Raw genomic sequence first — 21,652 nt, forward strand, 5'->3', positions numbered from 1 at the left:
TTACAGTCTAGCCAGACACCTAGGTATTTGTAGTTATCCATGTATTCTAAGTCAGAGCCATCCAGAGTAGTGATGCTGGATAGGCGGGTAGGTGCGGGCAATGCATTTAGTTTTATTTGCGTTTTAAGAGCAGTTGGAGGCTACGGAAGGAGAGTCGTATGGCATTGAAGCTCGTCTGGAGGTTAGTTAACACAGTGTCCAAAGAAGGGCCAGAAGTATACAGAATGGTGTCGTCTGCATAGAGGTGGATCAGAGAATCACCAGCAGCAAGAGCGACATCATTGATGTATACAGAGAAGAGAGTCAGCCCGAGAATTGAACCCTGTGGCACCCCCATAGAGACTGCCAGAGGTCCGGACAACAGGTCGTCCGATTTGACATACTGAACTCTATCAGAGAAGTAGTTGGTGAACCAGGCGAGGCAATCATTTGAGAAACCAAGGCTGTTGAGTCTGATAAGAATGTGGTGATTGACAGAGTCGAAAGCCTTGGCCAGGTCGATGAACACAGCTGCCCAGTAATGTCTCTTATCGATGGCGGTTATGACATCATTAAGGACCTTGAGACTCAGTGCTGTTCTCTTTCACAGTTTATTCTGCAGACACACACAACACAATGTGTACACTTCAGAGCATCTGCAAATCCGTCTTGAAATCTCCATCAAAAGTTGAACTCATTGACTGGATCCTGCGTGATCATACATACAAATATGCACAGATGCAGTTGCACAAATAATTCAGCAGGTGGCTTCACTACTACACATACATATAAATAACCTGTCTGCTTAATTACGGCAACTCATACAAACAAGGATGTCTATTTGAATCCTGTTACATATTTATGTAAATTTGAAAAAGAAATAGAGACCACAATGGAAATAAGTCCCGACTTTATTGTACAATCCTGGTCTCTTAAAAATATGTCTATCCACATTTTTAAACACACGGTCGCTACAGTTATTGTTATTTTTGAGTTAATTCTATGGGGGGTACATTTACTTTACAGTCCAAGAGGAGAGTCATGCGAGGGGGGAAAAGTACAGAGTACAGAGATCTCACACAGCCCTGACGTGTTTGGGAAAACTCATGACTCTCTGAGGGGAAATATGAATCATATCCAACTGTGTGTCAAGGCTTTTCTTTACTTCCCAAAATGTGTCTAAATCCAACATTCACTATTTGACTGTAATACTTTGTGATACATTTCTCAAATTCCACTTTACTCAACTTGAAGTGGTTAGTTTATTTAACTTGTGGTCTAGTTTCTCAAACAGTACGTTTTGCAATACCACACATTACATACCACACATTAGTGAGAGTTCATCTGTTATATTACTCTCTCCTCCCTCATCTCTATCTCCTTCCTCTTCCCTTCTCTGCTCTGCCATTGCCTGGTCTACCCTGGACTTCCCTTTCCTGCTCTACCTTACCCTTTCCTGTTCTACTTTACCCTTTCCTGTTCTACCTTACCCTTTCCTGCTCTACCTTACCCTTTCCTGCTCTACCTTACCCTTTCCTGCTCTAACATACCATTTCCTGCTCTACCTTACCCTTTCCTGCTCTACCTTACCCTTTCCTGCTCTACCTTACCCTTTCCTGTTCTACCTTACCCTTTCCTGCTCTACCTTACCCTTTCCTGCTCTACCTTACCCTTTCCTGCTCTACCTTACCCTTTCCTGCTCTACCTTACCCTTTCCTGCTCTAACATACCCTTTCCTGTTCTACCTTACCCTTTCCTGCTCTAACATACCCTTTCCTGTTCTACCTTACCCTTTCCTGCTCTAACATACCCTTTCCTGTTCTACCTTACCCTTTCCTGCTCTAACATACCCTTTCCTGCTCTAACATACCCTTTCCTGTTCTACCTTACCCTTTCCTGCTCTACCTTACCCTTTCCTGCTCTACCTTACCCTTTCCTGCTCTACCTTACCCTTTCCTGCTCTTCCCTCCACAGCAGCCAGAGGAGCAGGTGCCCAGACCAGGAGCTCAGGTGAAACACCACTCTTCTTTCCCTAGCAGCAGAGAGACTGAGAAGGTGGACTCCCTAGTCACCACAAAGAGACACTGCTCCAGTAAGTCTCCAGAAGGTCAGCCAAGACTGTGTGTGATGCTGGGAAGAGAGGGGGGAATTTGACATGATCCCATCTTTTCAGAGTATGCCTGAAATAAACCTATATTATTTACAAATGTGACCACTCAGAATGTATTTTCGTTGTTTGTCTGCCTTAGATGCGAATCAGCATATATCAGGGAAGTATGGTAAAACACGAGCAGAGGGCGATGCCAGGAGGTACCTGAAGGAGAAAGATGAGATGGAGAAGAAGCGAGAGGTCCTCAAAAGTGCCCTGCTTGTGTTACGCAATGAGAGGAAAGAGGTGAAGGAACAACTGAAGGACGCTACAGGTCAGACAATAAAACACATTGTTGTATTAACTATCCTTTAAAAAGAGAGAGCATGTTTTTTTGTGTGTAGATTACTGGCGCCACCTACAGCTTGGCCACAGAATAGGAATTCTTCACTCAGACTTATTGAGGCGCCATGTAACCGAACAAATGAATGTGTGTTCGTGACTGTGGTCAGGTAAGCAGCAGAAGCAGCTGGAGAAGCGTTTTGCCCAGCTGGAGGAGAACTGCAGGGCGAAGGAGGGGGAGCGGGTGGACCTGGAGCTGCGTCTCACTGAGGTGAAGGAGAATCTAAAGAAGTCGCTGGCTGGAGGGGTGCTGGGGCCGCCCACAGAGAGCAAACCCCCCAGAAAGGTGCCTGGCTGCTTTATCTCCTACTACATCACAAACAACTGTTTGAATTTCAGACCATGTTTTATTGTCTTTTAGAGTTTTTACCCAGATATTCTCAACTTTGTCCAGGCCCAGATCAGTAAAGTTGATCATCTATACAGCGAGGCATCCATGCCAGTAAACTGTGCTGCTGAGATGAGGAAGCGTCCCCTATCCATCTATGCATCTAGCAGAGGGAATGTCATGCAGAAAGCCAAGGTAGACAGTCATTAAACAAGATCCAAGGCACCCATTGACCTGATGTACAGTTGAAGTCAGAGGTTTACATACACTTAGGTTGGAGTCAGAGGTTTACATACACTTAGGTTGGAGTCATTCAAACTCGTTTTTCAACCACTCAATTAACAAACTATCGTTTTTGCAAGTCAGTTAGGACATCTACTTTGTGCATGACAAAAGTATTTTTTCCAACAATTGTTTACAGATGATTTCACTTGTAAATCACTGTATCACAATTCCAGGAGGTCAGAGGTTTACATACACTAAATTGACTTTGCCTTTAAACAGCTTGGAAAATCACCAAAAAATGATGGCTTTAGAAGCTTCTGATAGGCTAATTGACATAATTTGAGTCAATTGTAGGTGTACCTGTGGATGTATTTCAAGGCCGACCTTCAAACTCAGTGCCTCATTGCTTGACATCATTGGAAAATAAAAATAAATCAGCCAAGACCTCAGAAAAACAATTGTGGTTCATGCTTGAGAGCAATTTCCAAACTCCTGAAGGTACCACATTCCTCTGTACAAACAATAGTACGCAAGTATAAACACCATGGGATCACGCAGCCGTCATACCGCTCAGGAAGGAGACACGTTCTGTCCCCTAGAGATGAACGTACTTTGGTGTGAAAAGAGCAAATCAATCCCAGAACAACAGCAAATGACCTTGTGAAGATGCTGGAGGAAACAGGTACAAAGTATCTACAGTGGGGCAAAAAAGTATTTAGTCAGCCACCAAAATGTGCAAGTTCTCCCACTTAAAAAGATGAGAGAGGCCTGTAATTTTCATCATCGGTACACTTCAACTATGACAGACAAAATGGAAAATAAATCCAGAAAATCACATTGTAGGATTTTTTATGAATTTATTTGCAAATTATGGTGGAAAATAAGTATTTGGTCACCTACAAACAAGCAAGATTTCTGGCTCTCACAGACTGTAACTTCTTTAAGAGGCTCCTCTGTCTTCCACTCGTTACCTGTATTAATGGCACCTGTTTGAACTTGTTATCAGTATAAAAGACACTTCCGACTTCAACTGTACCTGTTTTCTGAAGTAGCACTGTGTCTCAATGGTCAGTAACGAAATCAGAGTTCAGACTAACAAACATACAGCAATGTCAGACCCCTTATGTTTATTTTATGTACCAACACTACATGAGTGTCCTGTTTTTCAGGAATGGGAGTCGAAGAAGGGGACTTAGAAAGACAATGCTCATGCAGATGGACAGTCTAATTCTGGTCTTGGAACATGTTGGAGCTGATTTGAAAGAGGGGAGAGCGAGTGAAGCAGGCACTCCATTCTCAACTTTTCCACTCCCCTCTTGAGAGCTCAACATTTACTGCACTTCGCTGAGCTGAGAAACGTGTGACTGGAGAAGACGAGACACCGAATCTCTTGGAATTGTTGTAGAACCTCACTCAAAGCACTAGTTCACTTGGAAACGCTGAATGTTCATTCTGTGATTCAGTAATCGCTTGTGTTGCATGTGGTACCGTTGTTCCTTCAGACTGTGGAAGAGGATATGTTATGGGGTTTGATGTGAATACATCAGAGGGCTGGAAACGTTGAGAGCTGAGAGTTGAGAGAGATGAGAGTTGAGAGAGATGAGAGTTGAGAGAGCTGAGAGTTGAGAGAGATGAGAGTTGAGAGAGCTGAGAGTTGAGAGAGCTGAGAGTTGAGAGAGCTGAGAGTTGAGAGAGCTGAGAGTTGAGAGAGATGAGAGTTGAGAGAGATGAGAGTTGAGAGAGATGAGAGTTGAGAGAGATGAGAGTTGAGAGAGCTGAGAGTTGAGAGAGATGAGAGTTGAGAGAGATGAGAGTTGAGAGAGATGAGAGTTGAGAGAGATGAGAGTTGAGAGAGATGAGAGTTGAGAGAGCTGAGAGAGATGAGAGTTGAGAGAGATGAGAGTTGAGAGAGCTGAGAGTTGAGAGAGCTGAGAGTTGAGAGAGATGAGAGTTGAGAGAGATGAGAGTTGAGAGAGATGAGAGTTGAGAGAGATGAGAGTTGAGAGAGATGAGAGTTGAGAGAGATGAGAGATGAGAGTTGAGAGAGATGAGAGTTGAGAGAGATGAGAGTTGAGAGAGATGAGAGTTGAGAGAGATGAGAGTTGAGAGAGATGAGAGTTGAGAGAGATGAGAGTTGAGAGAGATGAGAGTTGAGAGAGATGAGAGTTGAGAGAGATGAGAGAGATGAGAGTTGAGAGAGATGAGAGTTGAGAGAGCTGAGAGTTGAGAGAGCTGAGAGTTGAGAGAGCTGAGAGTTGAGAGAGCTGAGAGTTGAGAGAGATGAGAGTTGAGAGAGATGAGAGTTGAGAGAGATGAGAGTTGAGAGAGCTGAGAGTTGAGAGAGATGAGAGTTGAGAGAGATGAGAGTTGAGAGAGATGAGAGAGATGAGAGTTGAGAGAGATGAGAGTTGAGAGATGAGAGTTGAGAGAGATGAGAGTTGAGAGAGATGAGAGTTGAGAGAGATGAGAGAGATGAGAGTTGAGAGAGATGAGAGTTGAGAGATGAGAGTTGAGAGAGATGAGAGTTGAGAGAGATGAGAGTTGAGAGAGCTGAGAGAGATGAGAGTTGAGAGAGCTGAGAGTTGAGAGAGCTGAGAGTTGAGAGAGCTGAGAGTTGAGAGAGATGAGAGTTGAGAGAGATGAGAGTTGAGAGAGATGAGAGTTGAGAGAGCTGAGAGTTGAGAGAGATGAGAGTTGAGAGAGATGAGAGTTGAGAGAGATGAGAGAGATGAGAGTTGAGAGAGATGAGAGTTGAGAGATGAGAGTTGAGAGAGATGAGAGTTGAGAGAGATGAGAGTTGAGAGCTGAGTGGTTCGCAGAGGTTTGAATATGCACATATCTGCACGAAAGGATACTAAAGGGAAATAGAACGTATCGATTGTGAGTTTGTTGTTAGAATAGTAGCCTAAAGGAGATACTGAAATACAGTTCTGTGCTGTATCCGCTATGCAAGTAACTTCAGATCACATACAGTAAGCTGGTCAAAGAGGGAGAGGAAACGACTGTTCATGTATATGAAACACTTATTTCAGATTGTGACTTAACAATTTGGTGCAGCTGGACAACAGACAGAAGAAAAAAACCGATAGAATAACACCTGTATAAAACCAAATAGTTATTGTAATGTGAGACTAATGACTAAACAAAGATGTTTCTTTTGTTACGTAATTCACTGACTGTTTCTCAGTGTAATGAGCCTTTTTACTTTTCATTACTTTTGCACTTTATGTTATTTGTATTGTACATTAAAAGATGTTCATTGATCTTGTCTGTCTTTTTCATTTGAGAGAGAGAGAGATAATATATGCATGGCCTTCAAATATGAACAAAACCATTTTAAATGTGTATTCTGTAAGATTAGTGTCTCTGTCATTAGCTTATAAACAATGATGAGGATGACACTTCCCAATTCATTTTAACACTTGTTTACCTGTGTCCACCAGTTGGAAAGACCACCTTTGTAGGAGGCAGGACAAGGCACAAGCGGAGAAGAAATCGGAGAAAATTAGCATCACTGAGTGAAAGTTTTTGGGGGGGATTCGTGACTTCACAGCTGATGCCTTGCAAGGAATACTGTTCCGACCTCGCAGGATCCCGAGCCTGTGTAGGGACGTGTTTTGGACTGAAAGAGTGGGATGGGTTTTGTATTTGATGTCGATTTTGGTGTTTGTGGTATGTCATCTTTCCCACAATTTTTTTATTTTTTATTTCACCTTTATTTAACCAGGTAGGCTAGTTGAGACAGGTTCTCATTTGCAACTGCGACCTGGCCAAGATAAAGCATAGCAGTGTGAACAGACAACACAGAGTTACACATGGAGTAAACAATCAACAAGTCAATAACACAGAGAAAAAAGGGGAGTCTATATACAATGTGTGCAAAAGGCATGAGGAGGTAGGCGAAAAATTACAATATTGCAGATTAACACTGGAGTGATAAATGATCAGATGATCATGTACAGGTAGAGATATTGGTGTGCAAAAGAGCAGAAAAGTAAATAAATAAAAACTGTGGGGATGAGGTAGGTGAAAATGGGTGTGCTATTTACCAATAGATTATGTACAGCTGCAGCGATCGGTTAGCTGCTCAGCTAGCTGATGTTTGAAGTTGGTGAGGGAGATAAAAGTCTCCAACTTCAGCGATTTTTGCAATTCGTTCCAATGGATGTTTTATTTTTCAAGTTCACTGCCCTTTTACAGTAGCTGTTGGCAATACATATTATAGGTTGTGTAATCTGCCAATAAACCCCAGAGAAGACGAGGCAGGACAAGGGCAACCTCCACTGGGGTATAAATGAACAGTCGACTCGAGATTTAACCAGCAAAGGGGAAAATGCTGGAGCGCTCCAGAGCCTCGATGTCCAACAGTCTGAAGAAGACATCCTCAAAGCGTTAATACTTTTCCTAACTAGAATATAAACAGTAAGAACCTAGTCGCCGCCATACCCCAATCCAGCAGGTGGCGGTAATGCACCATCGGGTTTGCACTCCGCCATAAAGCCTAACAGAAGAGGAAGAAGACTCGGAACGGCTGGGTTTCCTCCAGATTGCACAGCCAAAATATCGTAAAAATGTATGAAAACGAATGTTTTGGTCTCCATTTAAGGTTATCAGTGTTTATCAATTTATATATAAAATATAAATGAATAAATTGTAGAAATAGGCGGGGTTTGTGATTTTGTGGCTGTGGTAACTAGTGACCAGTTGGCTGGCCTAAACTTCCGCTGCAGTGAATTTGAACGGAATCTAAAAAATATGGCTATACGCTGTTTTTTCTCGGCTCGGAAAAATCTGAACTGCGTCGGCAGATTACAACTCCTCTTGTCGAATGATTGCAGGTGTGTATTAGCAACATATAGCACCCCCTCTATCCATTTAAAATGTAAACGTTAAAGTAAAGACATCACTTTCAACAAACTAGCCAGCATTAGCTAGTTAGCTTTCCGTTTGCTAAAGTTAACTAGGGGGGGAAATGCAGACCCTAGTTAAGCACGTATTCTGACCTTGAATATACAAAGGGGGGGAGGGGTCCGTTTTCCCAAAGTACTCGTTTGGTGTGGTGATCAGACAAGTGGAGATGTAGCGGAGTTGTGTCTAGAGATTATTTCTGACCTATACACGCTTTATTCGAGAAGGGTGGAACTGCAGCCCGCAATTCGGGGCGATCCTAGGCTGGCCACATGACATTTTTAACAATGCTTTTTTTTCTCTGATGAAAACTAGTTCATTTAATCAGCTGATTTGACCAGTTTCGTAATATTATCACATGTCCCATCTGCTTGCCGTAGTTTTGAAGTAATCACGAAAACATGTGCCTTATTTTAGGTCATTTTTCAGCCTGCTCCTGTTCGTTCTATTGAGCACTTCCGAACGTTCTATTCCAGCCTATTTGTACTACGTCACAATGCCTGCTTTGCTATTGTTGGCAATGAGACCTGCCCACGTTGGTAGTTAAAATGTAAACAACACAAAATTACTCATGGAACTCTGTCGTCCCGTTGTTTCCTTTAGGGAAATATAGGTGTGGCTCTCTATTTTTGCCAAATATCTCGTAATATGTTTATTTCTATATTTTTTTTCGAATTGTACACCATTTTAATCATAATAATCTCCTCTTTCTAATTGTGTAAGGATGGGCAGCGTACTCTGCTGTCATCGATCGCTAGACCAGAAATAGTCCAAAGTTGGTCGGTTGTCATCAAACGCAAGCCCCAAAATACCTTTTTCCCTTGGAATGCAGAACCCCCCCCCATTGTTTTCCCATGGAGGGGCATGCTGGTATATTTTGTCAAATATCTCGCAATGTGTATATTACGATTTACTTTTTCAAGTCGGACACCATTTTAATCAAGATAACCTCTTTCTAATTACATAAGGTTGGACTCTAGATTACATTTTTGATTGGAGATGCTTAATGTGAGTCTGGAAGGAGAGTTTACAGTCTAACCAGACACCTAGGTATTTGTAGTTGTCCACATATTCTAAGTCAGAACTGTCCAGAGTAGTGATGCTAGGCAGGCGGGAGGGCGGATCGGTTGAAAAGCATGCATTTAGTTTTACTAGCGTTTCAGAGCAGTTGGAGGCCACGGAAGGAGTGTTTTATTGCATTGATGCTCGTTTGGAGATTTGGTGTCCAAGGAAGGGCCAGATGTATACAGAATGGTGTCGTCTGCATGGAGGTGAATCAGGGAATCACCCGCAGCAAGAGAAACATAAATTAATACCCTTGTCAAACCAAAGGTCTTTGAAAATGGATTTTCTATTCATGTGAATAACTTTATTATTCCAAATCAATGTTTTTTGGGGGGAGGGGTGTATTGTGCTTGAATATAATTTTCAAGAAGAAAACATTTGCTGGTGAAACTTAGGCAATTTCACAGGTAATTTTGGAGGAACAAAATCACATCCCATTAGGAATTCAAGTCCTCCAAGTTTTATCAAACAGACTGTTAAAGGATATGATACCACATAGAGGTAGGATTAAACAGATCATTTCAACCATTTAAAAATACTGGATGTCATAAGGTGAATGCACCAATTTGTAAGTCGCTCTGGATAAGAGCGTCTGCTAAATGACTTAAATGTAAATGTAAAAGTACCCACTAAAGATTCAAAATCAATAGCCTGTAAACCTCCACACTCATAGTTTCACTAATTAACATTTCTGAATATAATGTGTTTTATTCCTCCAAATAAAATCTAAATAAAATAAAAATATGTTTTTATATTAAAAGAAAGGAAAGGCATCATTCTTGTACAAAATAATTACAACCCAAAATTGAGAGATCATGTTGCAGCCACCGACTTAATGAAACTCATGGAATTAGTCCTACTATCAATGTTGAAAGATTCTCTATCTGAAATGTTTTTAGAGATAACAATTCCTAAATATTTAACTTAGTTTTTAACAATTATTGAGGCCATGTTGACTGAGTCACAGCAATGAATTGGCATGAGATCATATTTGTTAAGGTTGAGGGTCAACCCAGAGGCCGTAGAACATTTCTTTATCCTGTTTATAACCAAGGGAATATCCACCCTATCCTTTTGGAAAAGGGCAGTATTGACTGATATCTATATCTTTGCCAAAAATATGGATCCCTTTTTAAATTCTCAGATTTGTTAAGAAATACGGCTAGTAAATCCTTGGCTAAAATAAATAAAAGAGGGGAGATTGGACAACCCTGTCTAATTCCTCTAACAATAGAGAAACAAGGGGATGTTCCAGTGGTCATAGGCACTGAACTGCTAATATCATATACATCATCCGTATCACTTTACAGAAAATCGTCCCGAACACCAAAACTAAAGAGAACACATTTTTATTTAGCACTAAAGTGTCAAAAGCCTTAAAAATATATAAAAGCAATATGAAGCCATCATAAAATATCTAATCCAATTGTATATGGTTATGAATAATCCTTCCTTTTTAATGAAGGCTGATTGAGTCACTGATTTATATCATCGAGGCCCTTTTTTCAGCCTATCGGCATCGACATGAGCTAGGAACTTAAGGTCAGTTGCCAACAATGTGATTGGTCTCCAATTGTCCAGGTAAAGAGAGCCTTTGGTTTGTGTTGGGTATAAGAACTATTAGTCCCTGTCTCAAAGAAGGAGGCAAAATAGGATTAGCAATACCCTCTTTGTAGACCGAAAGCAATAACTCTCTAATATCAGGCCAAAAATTACAATAGAATTCAGGAGTCAGGCCAGGTGATTTACCTATAGGCATTTGTTTAATGGAATGCTCCAACTCAGTAATATCTATATCATAGTCACAGAGTTTCTTAAACCTTTCTTCTATAGGCTAAACAGAGTTATTAACTGAATTCAAAAAGGAATCCAAGTTGCCTTCCGAAAGATGAGATTGATAGTGTACTGTAGAAAGAGCATATTTCCTTATTAACCTAGTAATATCATCAACCATGTGTAGTTAACTAGTGATTTGGAGAAAAGTAGGCAGACTAGGAGTAGTATTTGATTAATTTATGTAAATTATATTATATCTGATGATCTTGAAGGGATTAACCTGTTATGGCTGCAATCGGGATATCCTAATCGATATAACTACCAGTGAAAATAGAGGGCGCCAAATTCAAATCTCATAATTACAATTCCTAAAACACACGTGTCTTATCATTTTAAAGCTATTCTCGTTGTTAATCCCACCAAAGTGTCCGATTTCAAATAGGCTTTTCAGCGAAAGCACTACAAACGATTATGTTAGGTCTCCACCAAACCACAATAAGCACAGCCATTTTCCAGAAAAATATAGCATTCACAAAAAGCATAAATAAAGATAAAATGAATCACTAACCTTGAATTATCTTCATCAGATGACACTCATAGGACTTCATGTTACACAATACATGCATATTTTGCTTGATAAAGTTCATATTTATATTTTAAAAAATATGAGTTTACATTGGCTATTTAGATTCACTAGTTCCAAAAACATCAAGTGATTTTGCATAGCCACATCGTTTCAACAGAAATACTCATCATAAATGTAGATGATAATACAAGTTATACACATGGAATTATAGATATACCTCTCCTTAATGCAACCGCTGTGTCAGATTTCAAAAAAAGTTTACGGAAAAAGCAACCCATGCAATAATCTGAGATGGCACTCAGAACCGTAGCCAAATTATCCTCCATGTTGGAGTCAACAGAAACGAGAAAATACATGATAAATGTTTCCTTACCTTTGATGAACTTCATCAGAATGCAGTCCTAGGAATCCCAGGTCCACAATAAATGCTTGATTTGTTTGAAAATGTCCGTTGTTTATGTCCAATTAGCTACTTTGGTTGGCGCGTTTGGTAAACAATTCCAAAGTCACAAAGCGCGTCCACTATAACGTGACGAAATGTCCAAAAGTTCCGTAACAGTCAGTAGAAACATGTCAAACGATGTACTGAATCAATCTTTAGAATGTTGTTTACATATGTCTTGAATAACATTCCAACCGGAGAATTAGAATGACTTCAGATGAGCGGTGGAAGGCAAGTCCTTCCCCTGTGAACGCGCCTGGTGAAAGCATAGTCCACTCACGGCTGTGGTGACTATTTCCTGTGTCAATCGACCCCCCTTCACATTAGAGTCATCAGACAAAGTTCTATTGACTGCTGACATCTAGTGGAAGGCGTAGGAAGTGAACATTTCAATGAGACCTTGGTTGAAAATCTGCCACCGCCAGAAAAAACACAGGAAGTGGAATTTCTCAAGTTTTTGCCTGCTATGTGAGTTCTGTTATACTCACAGACATAATTCAAACAGTTTTAAGAACTTCAGAGGGTTTTCTATCCAATACTACTAATAATATGCAAATATTAGCAATTATGACTGAGGAGCAGGCCGTTTGATATGGGCACCTTTCATCCAAGCTACTCAATACTGCCCTTGCAGCCATAAAAAGGTAACAATGCTTGAAGCACAGCCCTGTTTATGACTTCAAGCCTATCAACTCCTGAGATTAGGCTGGCAATACTAATGTGCCTATAAAAACATCCAATAGTCAAAGGTATATGAAATACAAATGGTATAGAGAGCAATAGTCCTAATTCCTATAATAACTACAACCTAAAACTTCTTAACTGGGAATATTGAAGACTCGTATTAAGTAGTACATTAAAGTGAAATTCGAAAACATTAGTTAAAGTACTTTACACCATGAATGCATCATTTGTATAATATATATATATATATTTATATACAGGTCATATATATGTGTGTGTGTATATATATATATATATACAGGTCATATATGTGTGTGTGTGTGTATATATATATGCTTGCCCTGATTACTACTAATAATATTATGGCACAAAGTAAACAAATATATATATATATATATTTATGGTCTGCTAAAGTATTATACACCACTTTTATAAGTGAGGAAACCAGTGAAGAAATATTGAATCAGATATGTTCCCTGTGTCACCACATTAAGTGGGTTATCATCAACAACCACAACCTTCCCGAAATCTCCCTGATAGTCGGGTGCAAGGGTTGGGAACAGGGCCAACAAGCTGGCTGACATCTTTCAGTCAAAGGTAAGCAAAAACTAATGTAATTTTCACTAAGCTGTAGGCTAATAACCTGATAATATTTTAGGCTTACATTTAAACTATTTATTTTTAAACATCAACTAATTGTGTGGTGGCTTTGACAGAACTTTGAGTTGATTACAACAATAAACTGTTACAATTCCTGTCCGTATTTCTCAATTTACAGTGGTACAATCATGTCAGATATTTTTCCGCTGATATTATTGCTGCTTTAAAACAGCTCGGAAATCTCCAACTTCGGTGTGTTCAAGACAACTGGCAACTCAGAAAAGAGTGAGGGGGAAATCACTTTGAGCGTTCATCCAACTGGGAATTCCAAGTCAGAAACTCGGGCGTCTTTCTAAGGCACCGACTTTCTGATTTTAAGATCAGTGACATCATCATTTGACCTCATTTTTGTCCGTTACCAGTTGTCTGTATAGTACCAATAGTACATACTGGGTGTGGCCGCAGTAAATTACTATAGTTGCTCAGCGAAACTCCATATTTGGTGAGTAACAAAACATATTATGACATAATGCTTGCAGTGCTGTCTGTCAAAATTAATGGTAGCTAACTGAACTAGACACGAGACTCGTCATATTCATCGTCTCCTCCTATGCCCAGATACTCGTTTAAGTACGAGATAGCTTGTTATCATTAACTAGCTAGCTACCACTGATTTAGCTAGCTAACTAGCTAGCTGATAGTTACTTTGCCTTGCCCAGGCCAATACTTTGTAAACAAGAGACTGTAAACCTTGCTGTGGTGGGGTTGATTGAATTCCAGTCTCTCAGTCAATTGAGTTGAAGCATCATGCCTCTCATAGCACCTCTCATAGCACCTCTCATAGCACCTCTCATAGCGCCTCTCATAGCGCCTCTCATAGCACCTCTCATAGCGCCTCTCATAGCACCTCTCATAGCGCCTCTCATAGCACCTCTCATAGCACCTCTCATAGCACCTCTCATAGCACCTCTCATAGCACCTCTCATAGCACCTCTCATAGCACCTCTCATAGCGCCTCTCATAGCACCTCTCATAGCACCTCTCATAGCACCTCTCATAGCACCTCTCATAGCACCTCTCATAGCGCCTCTCATAGCGCCTCTCATAGCGCCTCTCATAGCGCCTCTCATAGCGCCTCTCATAGCGCCTCTCATAGCGCCTCTCATAGCACCTCTCATAGCACTGCATAGACGGCAATCCTTGTATCTAGAATCTATTGTTTTAAACTGTTTATTTGAACTAGAATAAGAGTGTGTTAGATAAGCATGAAGCACTTATTGGTACTGCTCTAGTTTACACTTCTATGTTTACGCCCACTCTCTGTCAAAATATTTTACTGTCATTCCTCTCAAAGAACGAGGCTTAAGGGATCCTGAGTTAGTTAGTGGTTATAGCCTGAGCTCTGTTACAAATCCCACCGAAGTGGGATGTTGGCGCTCAGCCACATTAAGTAGGATTTTTAAGGAGTCAAATGTTGTTCAGAAGGAAATAGTTTGAACAGCTAATTCCTTCACATGATGTACTTGGTGGAACATACATAAGGGGTTTGCCCTGATTGCCACTAATAATATTACGGCACAAAGTTTTTTTTTTTAAATCTATTGAGGCCGATATTCTGAACATTTCTTCTCTTCCATATTTTGCATTCCAGCGCCGTGATTGGCCTCTACAGCACAGCAGCAAAGCAGTGGGGAACAGGTGATGATTGCCATGGTGATGACACCACCGATGACTCCAGCCATGCGGGGACCAATGTGAGACTGCTGGAGATGAGAGCCTGCAAGCTGGAGGAGCAGGTCAGGGAGCTCACGGTAAGAGCCTCAATGGTGAGAGGCCCTTTCTCACAAAGTCCGTTCTTTTTGTCCGAACAATTAGTCTGTAAAAATATTTATACCAATTGCAAAATATCGTCCTGCCTCAATCTGTCAATTATTTATACAGGTTGAATTTTTGCGTCATTTCGCATGCAAAATAAGCTGTTGACCAAAAGAATGCGCACTGCCACTGACAGGTCTGTGGATTATTTGTGTGAATAAAATAATAAATTTCTCTCTGCCAGTTTTTTACATTTGCAATGTATCAAAGTTTAGCCAATGGGATCACGGCGTTCTCGCCATTCAAACTTCCCCGCCAGTTCATTGCCAACGCTAGCAAGTAAGAGGATCGATCTATGCTTCTATGCCTGGTAGGCTATATATAGTTTTTAAAAATTGCTTGAAATAAGTTTCAAACTACAGTTGAAGTCTGAAGTTTACATGCACATAGATTGGAGTCATTAAAACTCGTTTTTCAACCACTCCACAAATTTCTTGTGATCAAACTATAGTTTTTGCAAGTCGGTTAGGACATCTACTTTGTGCATGACACAAGTAATTTTCCAGCAATTGTTTACAGACAGATTATTTCAGGTAAAATTCACTATCACAATTCCAGTGGGGCAGAAGTTTACATGCGCTTAGTTGATTGTGCCTTTAAACAGCTTGGAAAATTTCTGAAAATTATGTCATGGCTTTAGAAGATTCTGATAGGCTTATTGACATCATTTGAGTCAGTTGGAGGTGTACCTGTGGATGTATTTCAAGGCCTACCTTCAAACTCAGTGCCTATTTGCTTGACATCATGGGAAAATTAAAATAAATCAGCCAAAACCTCAGAAAACCAATTGTAGACCTCCTCAAGTCTGGTTTATACTTGGGAGCAATTTCCAAATGCCTGAAGTTACCACATTCATCTGTACAAACAATGGTATGCAAGTATAAACACCATGGGACCACACAGCCATCATACCACTCAGGAAGGAGACACGTTCTGTCTCCTAGAGATGAATGTACTGTGGTGCAAAAAGTCCAAATCAATCCCAGAACAACAGCAAAGGACCTTGTGAAGATGCTGGAGGAAACAGGTACAGAAGTATCTATATCCACAGTAAAACGAGTCCTATATCGACATAACCTGAATGGCCGCTCAGCAAGGAACAAGCTACTGCTCCAAAACCACCATTAAAAAGCCAGACTACAGTTTGCAACTGCACATTGGGACAAAGATTGTACTTTTTGGAGAAATGTCCTCTGGTCTGATGAAACGAAAATAGAACTGTTTGGCCATAATGACCATCGTTATGTTTGGAGGAAAAAGGGGGAGGCTTGCAAGCTGAAGAACACTATCCCAATTGTGAAGGACGGAGGTGGCAGCATCATATTGTGGGGATGCTTTCCTGCAGGAGGGACTGGTGCACTTTGCAAAATAGATGGCATCATGAGGTAGGAAAATTATGTGGATATATTGAAGCAACATCTCAAGACATCAGTCAGGAAGTTAAAGCTTGGTTGCAAATAGGTCTTCCAAATGGACAATGACCCCAAGCATACTTTCAAAGTTGTGGCAAAATGGCTTGAGGACAACAAAGTCTAGGTATTGGAGTGGCCATCACAAAGCCCTGACCTCAATCCTATAGAAAATGTGTGGACTGAACTGAAAAAGCGTGTGCGAGCAAGGAGGCCTACCAACCTGACACTGTTACACCAGCTCTGTCAGTAGGAATGGGCCAAAATTCACCCAACTTATTGTGGGAAGCTTGTTGAAGGCTACCCGAAATGTTTGACCTTAGTTAAACAATTTTAAGGCAATGCTACCAAATACTAATTGAGTGTATGTACACTTCTGACCCACTGGGAATGTGATGAAAAGAAATAAAAGCTGAAATAAATCATTCTCTCTGCTATAATTCTGACATTTTATGTTCTTAAAATAAAGTGGTGATCCTAAATGACCTAAGGCGGAATTTTTACTTGAAATAAATGTCAGGAATTGTGAAAAACTGAGTTTAAATGTATTTGGCTAAGGTGTGTGTAAACTTCTGACTTCAACTGTATATATATGTATTATATAGTCTGCTAAAGTGAATCTGTACTATAGGCCGAGTAAATACAGTGCAAGTTCTCCCATTTAAAAAAAGATGAGGCCTGTAATTTTCATCATGGTGTCCTTTGACAGCTCTTTGGTCTTGGCCATAGTGGAGTTTGGAGTGTGACTGTTTGAGGTTGTGGACAGGTGTCTTTTATACTGTCTTTTATACTGATAACAAGTTCAAATAGGTGCCATTAATACAGGTAACGAGTGGAGGACAGAGGAGCCTCTTAAAGAAGAAGTTACATGTTTGTGAGAGCCAGAAATCTTGCTTGTTTGTAGGTGACCAAATACTTATTTTCCACCATAATTTGCAAATAAATTCATAAAAAATCCTACAAAGTGATTTTCCTGGATTTTCTTTCTTCTAATTTTGTCTGTCATAGTTGAAGTGTACCTATGATGAAAATTACAGGCGTCTCTCATCTTTTTAAGTGGGAGAACTTGCACAATTGGTGGCTGACTAAATACTTTTTTGCCCCACTGTATCTGCCAGATTTGACCTTTATCAATAAGTGGTAGCACAGATTAAGATAAAGCACTCTACTCTAATTAAAAATGTAGTGTCAACATAACCACCCATTGCTTCACAAACATGGATCAACGGCTGATCGTTGGGCTGTGGATCAACGGCTGATCGTTGGGCTGTGGATCAACGGCTGATCGTTGGGCTGTGGATCAACGGCTGATCGTTGGGCTGTGGATCAACGGCTGATCGTTGGGCTGTGGATCAACGGCTGATCGTTGGGCTGTGGATCAACGGCTGATCGTTGGGCTGTGGATCAACGGCTGATCGTTGGGCTGTGGACAGGTTGCATGCTTTTCTATTTTGTAATGGTTGGCAATTTCATCTTCATAAAGCCTGTATCACAGCTGTCTCTATACCTCCCTCTTAACTTTGTGTGTCAGTTTCTATGATGGGCTACATTTATTTAGCATTATACTATAATGTAGACATGTTTTTGATAGCTTCAAATACTTTCTGTAGCATAAGGTTCTTAATCCATTTTTGGAAAAGGAGAAATGTAATTGTCTAATGTCTGAGTGAGATGCACTGCAGGTGGATTTGATTGACAGGTCCTTTTAGGTGGGTATGAGTTTGCTAATTCTCTATGTCCTTTCAGAAAGTTTCCTATAACAAGGCCTAGTCTGTCTGGACTGCATCTCTTTAATCAGATGGAAAGAGAACCTTAAGCAGCAAGCGTCATGATGGTCAGCATTTTTTGCGTGGAATGACGACAGGTGCCGGGTTTTTGCATTTTCTCACGTAGTAAATGGGGTGGACTGAATGAAACGTGGCCAAGCACCTTTCATGATTCATCCTATAAGATGAAAAGATTAACCTAATGTTTTGCCTTATCATATTGTTTTTCCAATGATGTATGATTTTTCTCTCATTACTGCGTCCTCTCCAGCCACTTTGAACAACATGTTGCCTCAGAGAATGACCGCAGCAGTGTTGGTGACGTTAATGCGAATTTAGGAGGAAAGTGGAGGGGAAAACGCACCATAGTTGGTGTGAATGGTTCAGTGCAGGGGTGTCCAACTCATTCCATGGAGGGCCTAGTGCAGGCTTCCCCCAACTGGTGTCCCTCGGCTGAATCTAGTTGTCTGCAGGTTTTGGGGTTTTCCTTTCAATGAAGACCTAGACAACCAGATGAAGAGTTCCTTATTAATTAGTGACTTTATTTCATCAATGAAGCACAAGGGAAGAGCAAAGATTCGCAGACACTCAGCCCTCTGTGGAATGAGTTTGAGATGTTGTTTAGTGCGTCCAACATCGGAATCTGTGTATATATAAATATTTATATTTTATTTTTTTCACGGAAGCTGTATTGTATTCTAGGAAAGATACAAAAGAGTCATGGCTGATTCTGACAACGTTCGAAGAAGAACTCAGAAGTTTGTTCAAGACGCCAAGCTGTTTGGTGAGATGTTGTTTTTTCTCCCCTGACATCTCCGACCCATACCGAGTTTGGTCCTTCTACTTTGTGCAGTTGTAATCCCTCTTCCCTTACCGCTCCACTCCTACAGGGATCCAGAGTTTCTGCCGTGACCTGGTGGGGGTAGCTGACCTGTTAAAGCAGACGCCAGGAAACCTGCAGGTGGAGGAGGACCAGAGACTTGCCCAGATCAAGGACAGACTGCAGGGGGTCTTTACAAAGCACGGCCTTATGAAGATGAGCCCTGTTGGGGCTAAATACGACCCTTACCAGCACGAGATAGTGTGCCACACTCCTGCTGAGGGATGGGAGCCTGGCACCGTTGCTGTGGTGAAGCATGATGGGTACAAGCTCCATGGACGCACCATCCGACATGCCCAGGTGGGCATTGCTGTGATGACACAGGAGCAGGACTAAGGCTTGTGCTAGTCTCTGACCTCTCTGTAGTACTTCACGGTCGTCTGCACCTGACAGATCCAGATGTGCATCAATCCTTTCAGTTACGTAAATGTTTTTCATGTGGCTTGTTTCAATGTTGTCACTTTGTCTAGATTAATTATGTACATACAGTACCTGTAACAAGTTTGGACACACCTACTCATTCCACTGTTTTTATTTGTACTATTTTCTACATTGTAGAATAATAGTGAAGACATCAAAACTATGAAATAACACGTATGGAATCATGTAGTAACCAAAGGAGTGTTAAACAAATCAATAATAATATATGCCATTTAGCAGACGCTTTTATCCAAAGCGACTTACAGTCATGTGTGCATACATTCTACGTATGGGTGGTCCCGGGAATCGAACCCACTACCCTGGTGTTACAAGCGCCATGCTCTAACAACTGAGCTACAGAAGGACCACATTCAAAGTAGCCACCCCTTTTCTTTGACAGCTTTGCACACTCTTGGCATTCTCTCAAAGAGCTCTAGAATGCTTTTCCAACAAGCTTGAAGGAGTTCCCACATATGCTGAGCACTTGTTGGCTGCTTTTCCTTCACTCTGTGATCCAACACATCCAAAACCATCTCAATTGGGTTCAGATTGGGTTATTGTGGAGGCCAGATCATCTGATGTAGCACTCCATCACTCTCCTTAGTCAAATAGCCCTTACACAGCCTGAAGGTGTATTGGGTCTTTGTCCTGTTGAAAAACAAATTATGGTCCCTCTATGCGCAAACCAGATGGGTTGGCGTATCGCTGCAGAATGCTGTGGTAGCCATGCTGGTTAAGTGTGCCTTGAATTCTAAGTAAATCAGAGTCACCAGCAAAGCACCCCCACACATCACACCTCCTCCTCCATGCTTCATGGTGGGAACCATACATGCAGAGATCATCTGTTCAACTAGTCTGCGTCTCACAAAGACACGGTGGTTAGAACCAAAAATCTCAAATTTGGACTCATCAGACCAAAGGACAGATTTCCACCGGTCTAATTGCTTGTGTTTCTTGACCCAAGCAAGTCTCCTCTTCTTATTGGTGTCCTTTTAGTAGTGCTTTCTTTGCAGCAATTCAACTGTGAAGGCCTAATTCACTCAGTCTCCTCTGAACAGTTGATGTTTAGATGTGACTATTACTTGAACTCTGTGAAGCTATTTCTGAGGCTGGTAACTCTAAGAAACGTATCCTCTGCAGCAGAGGTAACTCTAGGTCATCCTTTCCTGTGGCGGTCCTCATGAGAGCTAGTTTCAGCATAGCGCTTGATGGTTTTTGTGACTGCACTTGAATAAACTTTCAACGTTTGTGAAATGTTCCGGATTAACTGACCTTCATGTCTTAAAGTAATGATGGCCTATCATTTCTCTTTGCTTATTTGAGCTGTTCTTGCCATAATATTGACTTATTTTACCAAATAGAGCTGTATTTTGTCACAACACAGCTGATTGGCTGAAACGCATTAAGAAGGGAAGTAATTCCACAAATTAACTTTCAACAAGGCACACCTGTTAATTGAAATGAATTCCAGGTGACTACCTTATGAAGCTGGTTGAGAGAATGCCAAGAGTGCAAAGCTGTCATCAAGGCAAAGGGTGGCTTCCTTTAAGTATCTCAGATCTAAAATATATTTAGATTTGTTTAACACCTTCTCTTTTTGTTGTTGGTTACTACATGATTCCATATGTGTTATTTCATATTTTGATGTCTTCGCTATTATTCTACAATGTAGAAAATAGTAAAAAAAAATAAAGAAAAACCCTTGAATGAGTAGTTGTGTCCAAACTTTTGACTGGTACTGTATGAATTTGTGTATTATAATTTTTCCTGTATTTTCTTTCATTTTGACTTGATCTGAAAATAGGGTCACTGTCACGTTGTTCTAGAAGTACTTTAACTTTGAGACTGTGCCTATCTTTGTTATTTTCTGTTGGTATTTTCTTGTGTTCAATTACATTTTTATTTTTCGGGCATTAGATAACCTGTTGAGCTACAATATTTTTTTTGTAGGACTGACGATGGCAAGTCTTTACTTAGCTTGTCTAGCTAGCTGGTAATTCTACATTTGAATGATGTACCGGATGTTTGATCCACCTTCCCCTGTTTCTGGAAGGGTGGGGACTATGCTGTTAGGGGATGACAGAGGCTCGCCTCATAGGATAACTGCCGAGGTGTGGTGATCTCTAAGGCTCTTATAGCTGCCAAAGGATGACCCAGGTGGGTGTTACACTTTCGGTGGTGGATGTCCCAGCCTATACAGAGCCGTAGCTGTGAACTT

General features: G+C 40.9%; 2 protein-coding genes across 6 annotated transcripts in view; both read left to right on the forward strand.

Moving 5' to 3' along the window:
- The window catches only part of afap1l1b (actin filament associated protein 1-like 1b), a 44,070-nt gene extending 39,361 nt beyond the window's left edge, over positions 1-4,709 (forward strand). For 2 of the 5 annotated variants that reach the window (XM_046329238.1, XM_046329202.1), the window contains exons 14-18: positions 1,954-2,086; positions 2,229-2,402; positions 2,581-2,756; positions 2,865-2,993; positions 4,193-4,709. In XM_046329238.1, coding sequence (XP_046185194.1) covers positions 1,954-2,086; positions 2,229-2,402; positions 2,581-2,756; positions 2,865-2,993; positions 4,193-4,219 — 639 coding nt within the window. In that variant the 3' untranslated portion in view covers positions 4,220-4,709. The remainder of the gene's footprint in view (positions 1-1,953; positions 2,087-2,228; positions 2,403-2,580; positions 2,757-2,864; positions 2,994-4,192) is intronic. The other 3 variants (XM_046329211.1, XM_046329219.1, XM_046329229.1) reach the window with 3 other exon arrangements.
- Positions 4,710-7,702: 2,993 nt separating this feature from the next.
- Positions 7,703-19,599, forward strand: grpel2 (GrpE-like 2, mitochondrial). The gene is made up of 4 exons (XM_046329252.1): positions 7,703-7,861; positions 14,736-14,895; positions 18,837-18,918; positions 19,025-19,599. The coding sequence occupies exons 1-4, from the start codon at positions 7,779-7,781 to the stop codon at positions 19,348-19,350; spliced, it is 651 nt and encodes a 216-aa protein (XP_046185208.1). The 5' UTR covers positions 7,703-7,778; the 3' UTR covers positions 19,351-19,599.
- The last annotated feature ends 2,053 nt before the right edge of the window (positions 19,600-21,652 follow it).

Source organism: Oncorhynchus gorbuscha, linkage group LG02, assembly GCF_021184085.1.
Source record: "Oncorhynchus gorbuscha isolate QuinsamMale2020 ecotype Even-year linkage group LG02, OgorEven_v1.0, whole genome shotgun sequence".
Lineage (NCBI taxonomy): Eukaryota > Metazoa > Chordata > Actinopteri > Salmoniformes > Salmonidae > Oncorhynchus > Oncorhynchus gorbuscha.

Bases quoted from the DNA above. Each gene is read 5' to 3' on its own strand.
- grpel2 (XM_046329252.1), top strand. From the start codon at position 7,779: ATGGCTATACGCTGTTTTTTCTCGGCTCGGAAAAATCTGAACTGCGTC. The intron at 7,862-14,735 runs GTGTGTATTAGC...TTTGCATTCCAG, and splicing joins CTCTTGTCGAATGATTGCAG to CGCCGTGATTGGCCTCTACA. The intron at 18,919-19,024 runs GTGAGATGTTGT...CCACTCCTACAG, and splicing joins TCAAGACGCCAAGCTGTTTG to GGATCCAGAGTTTCTGCCGT.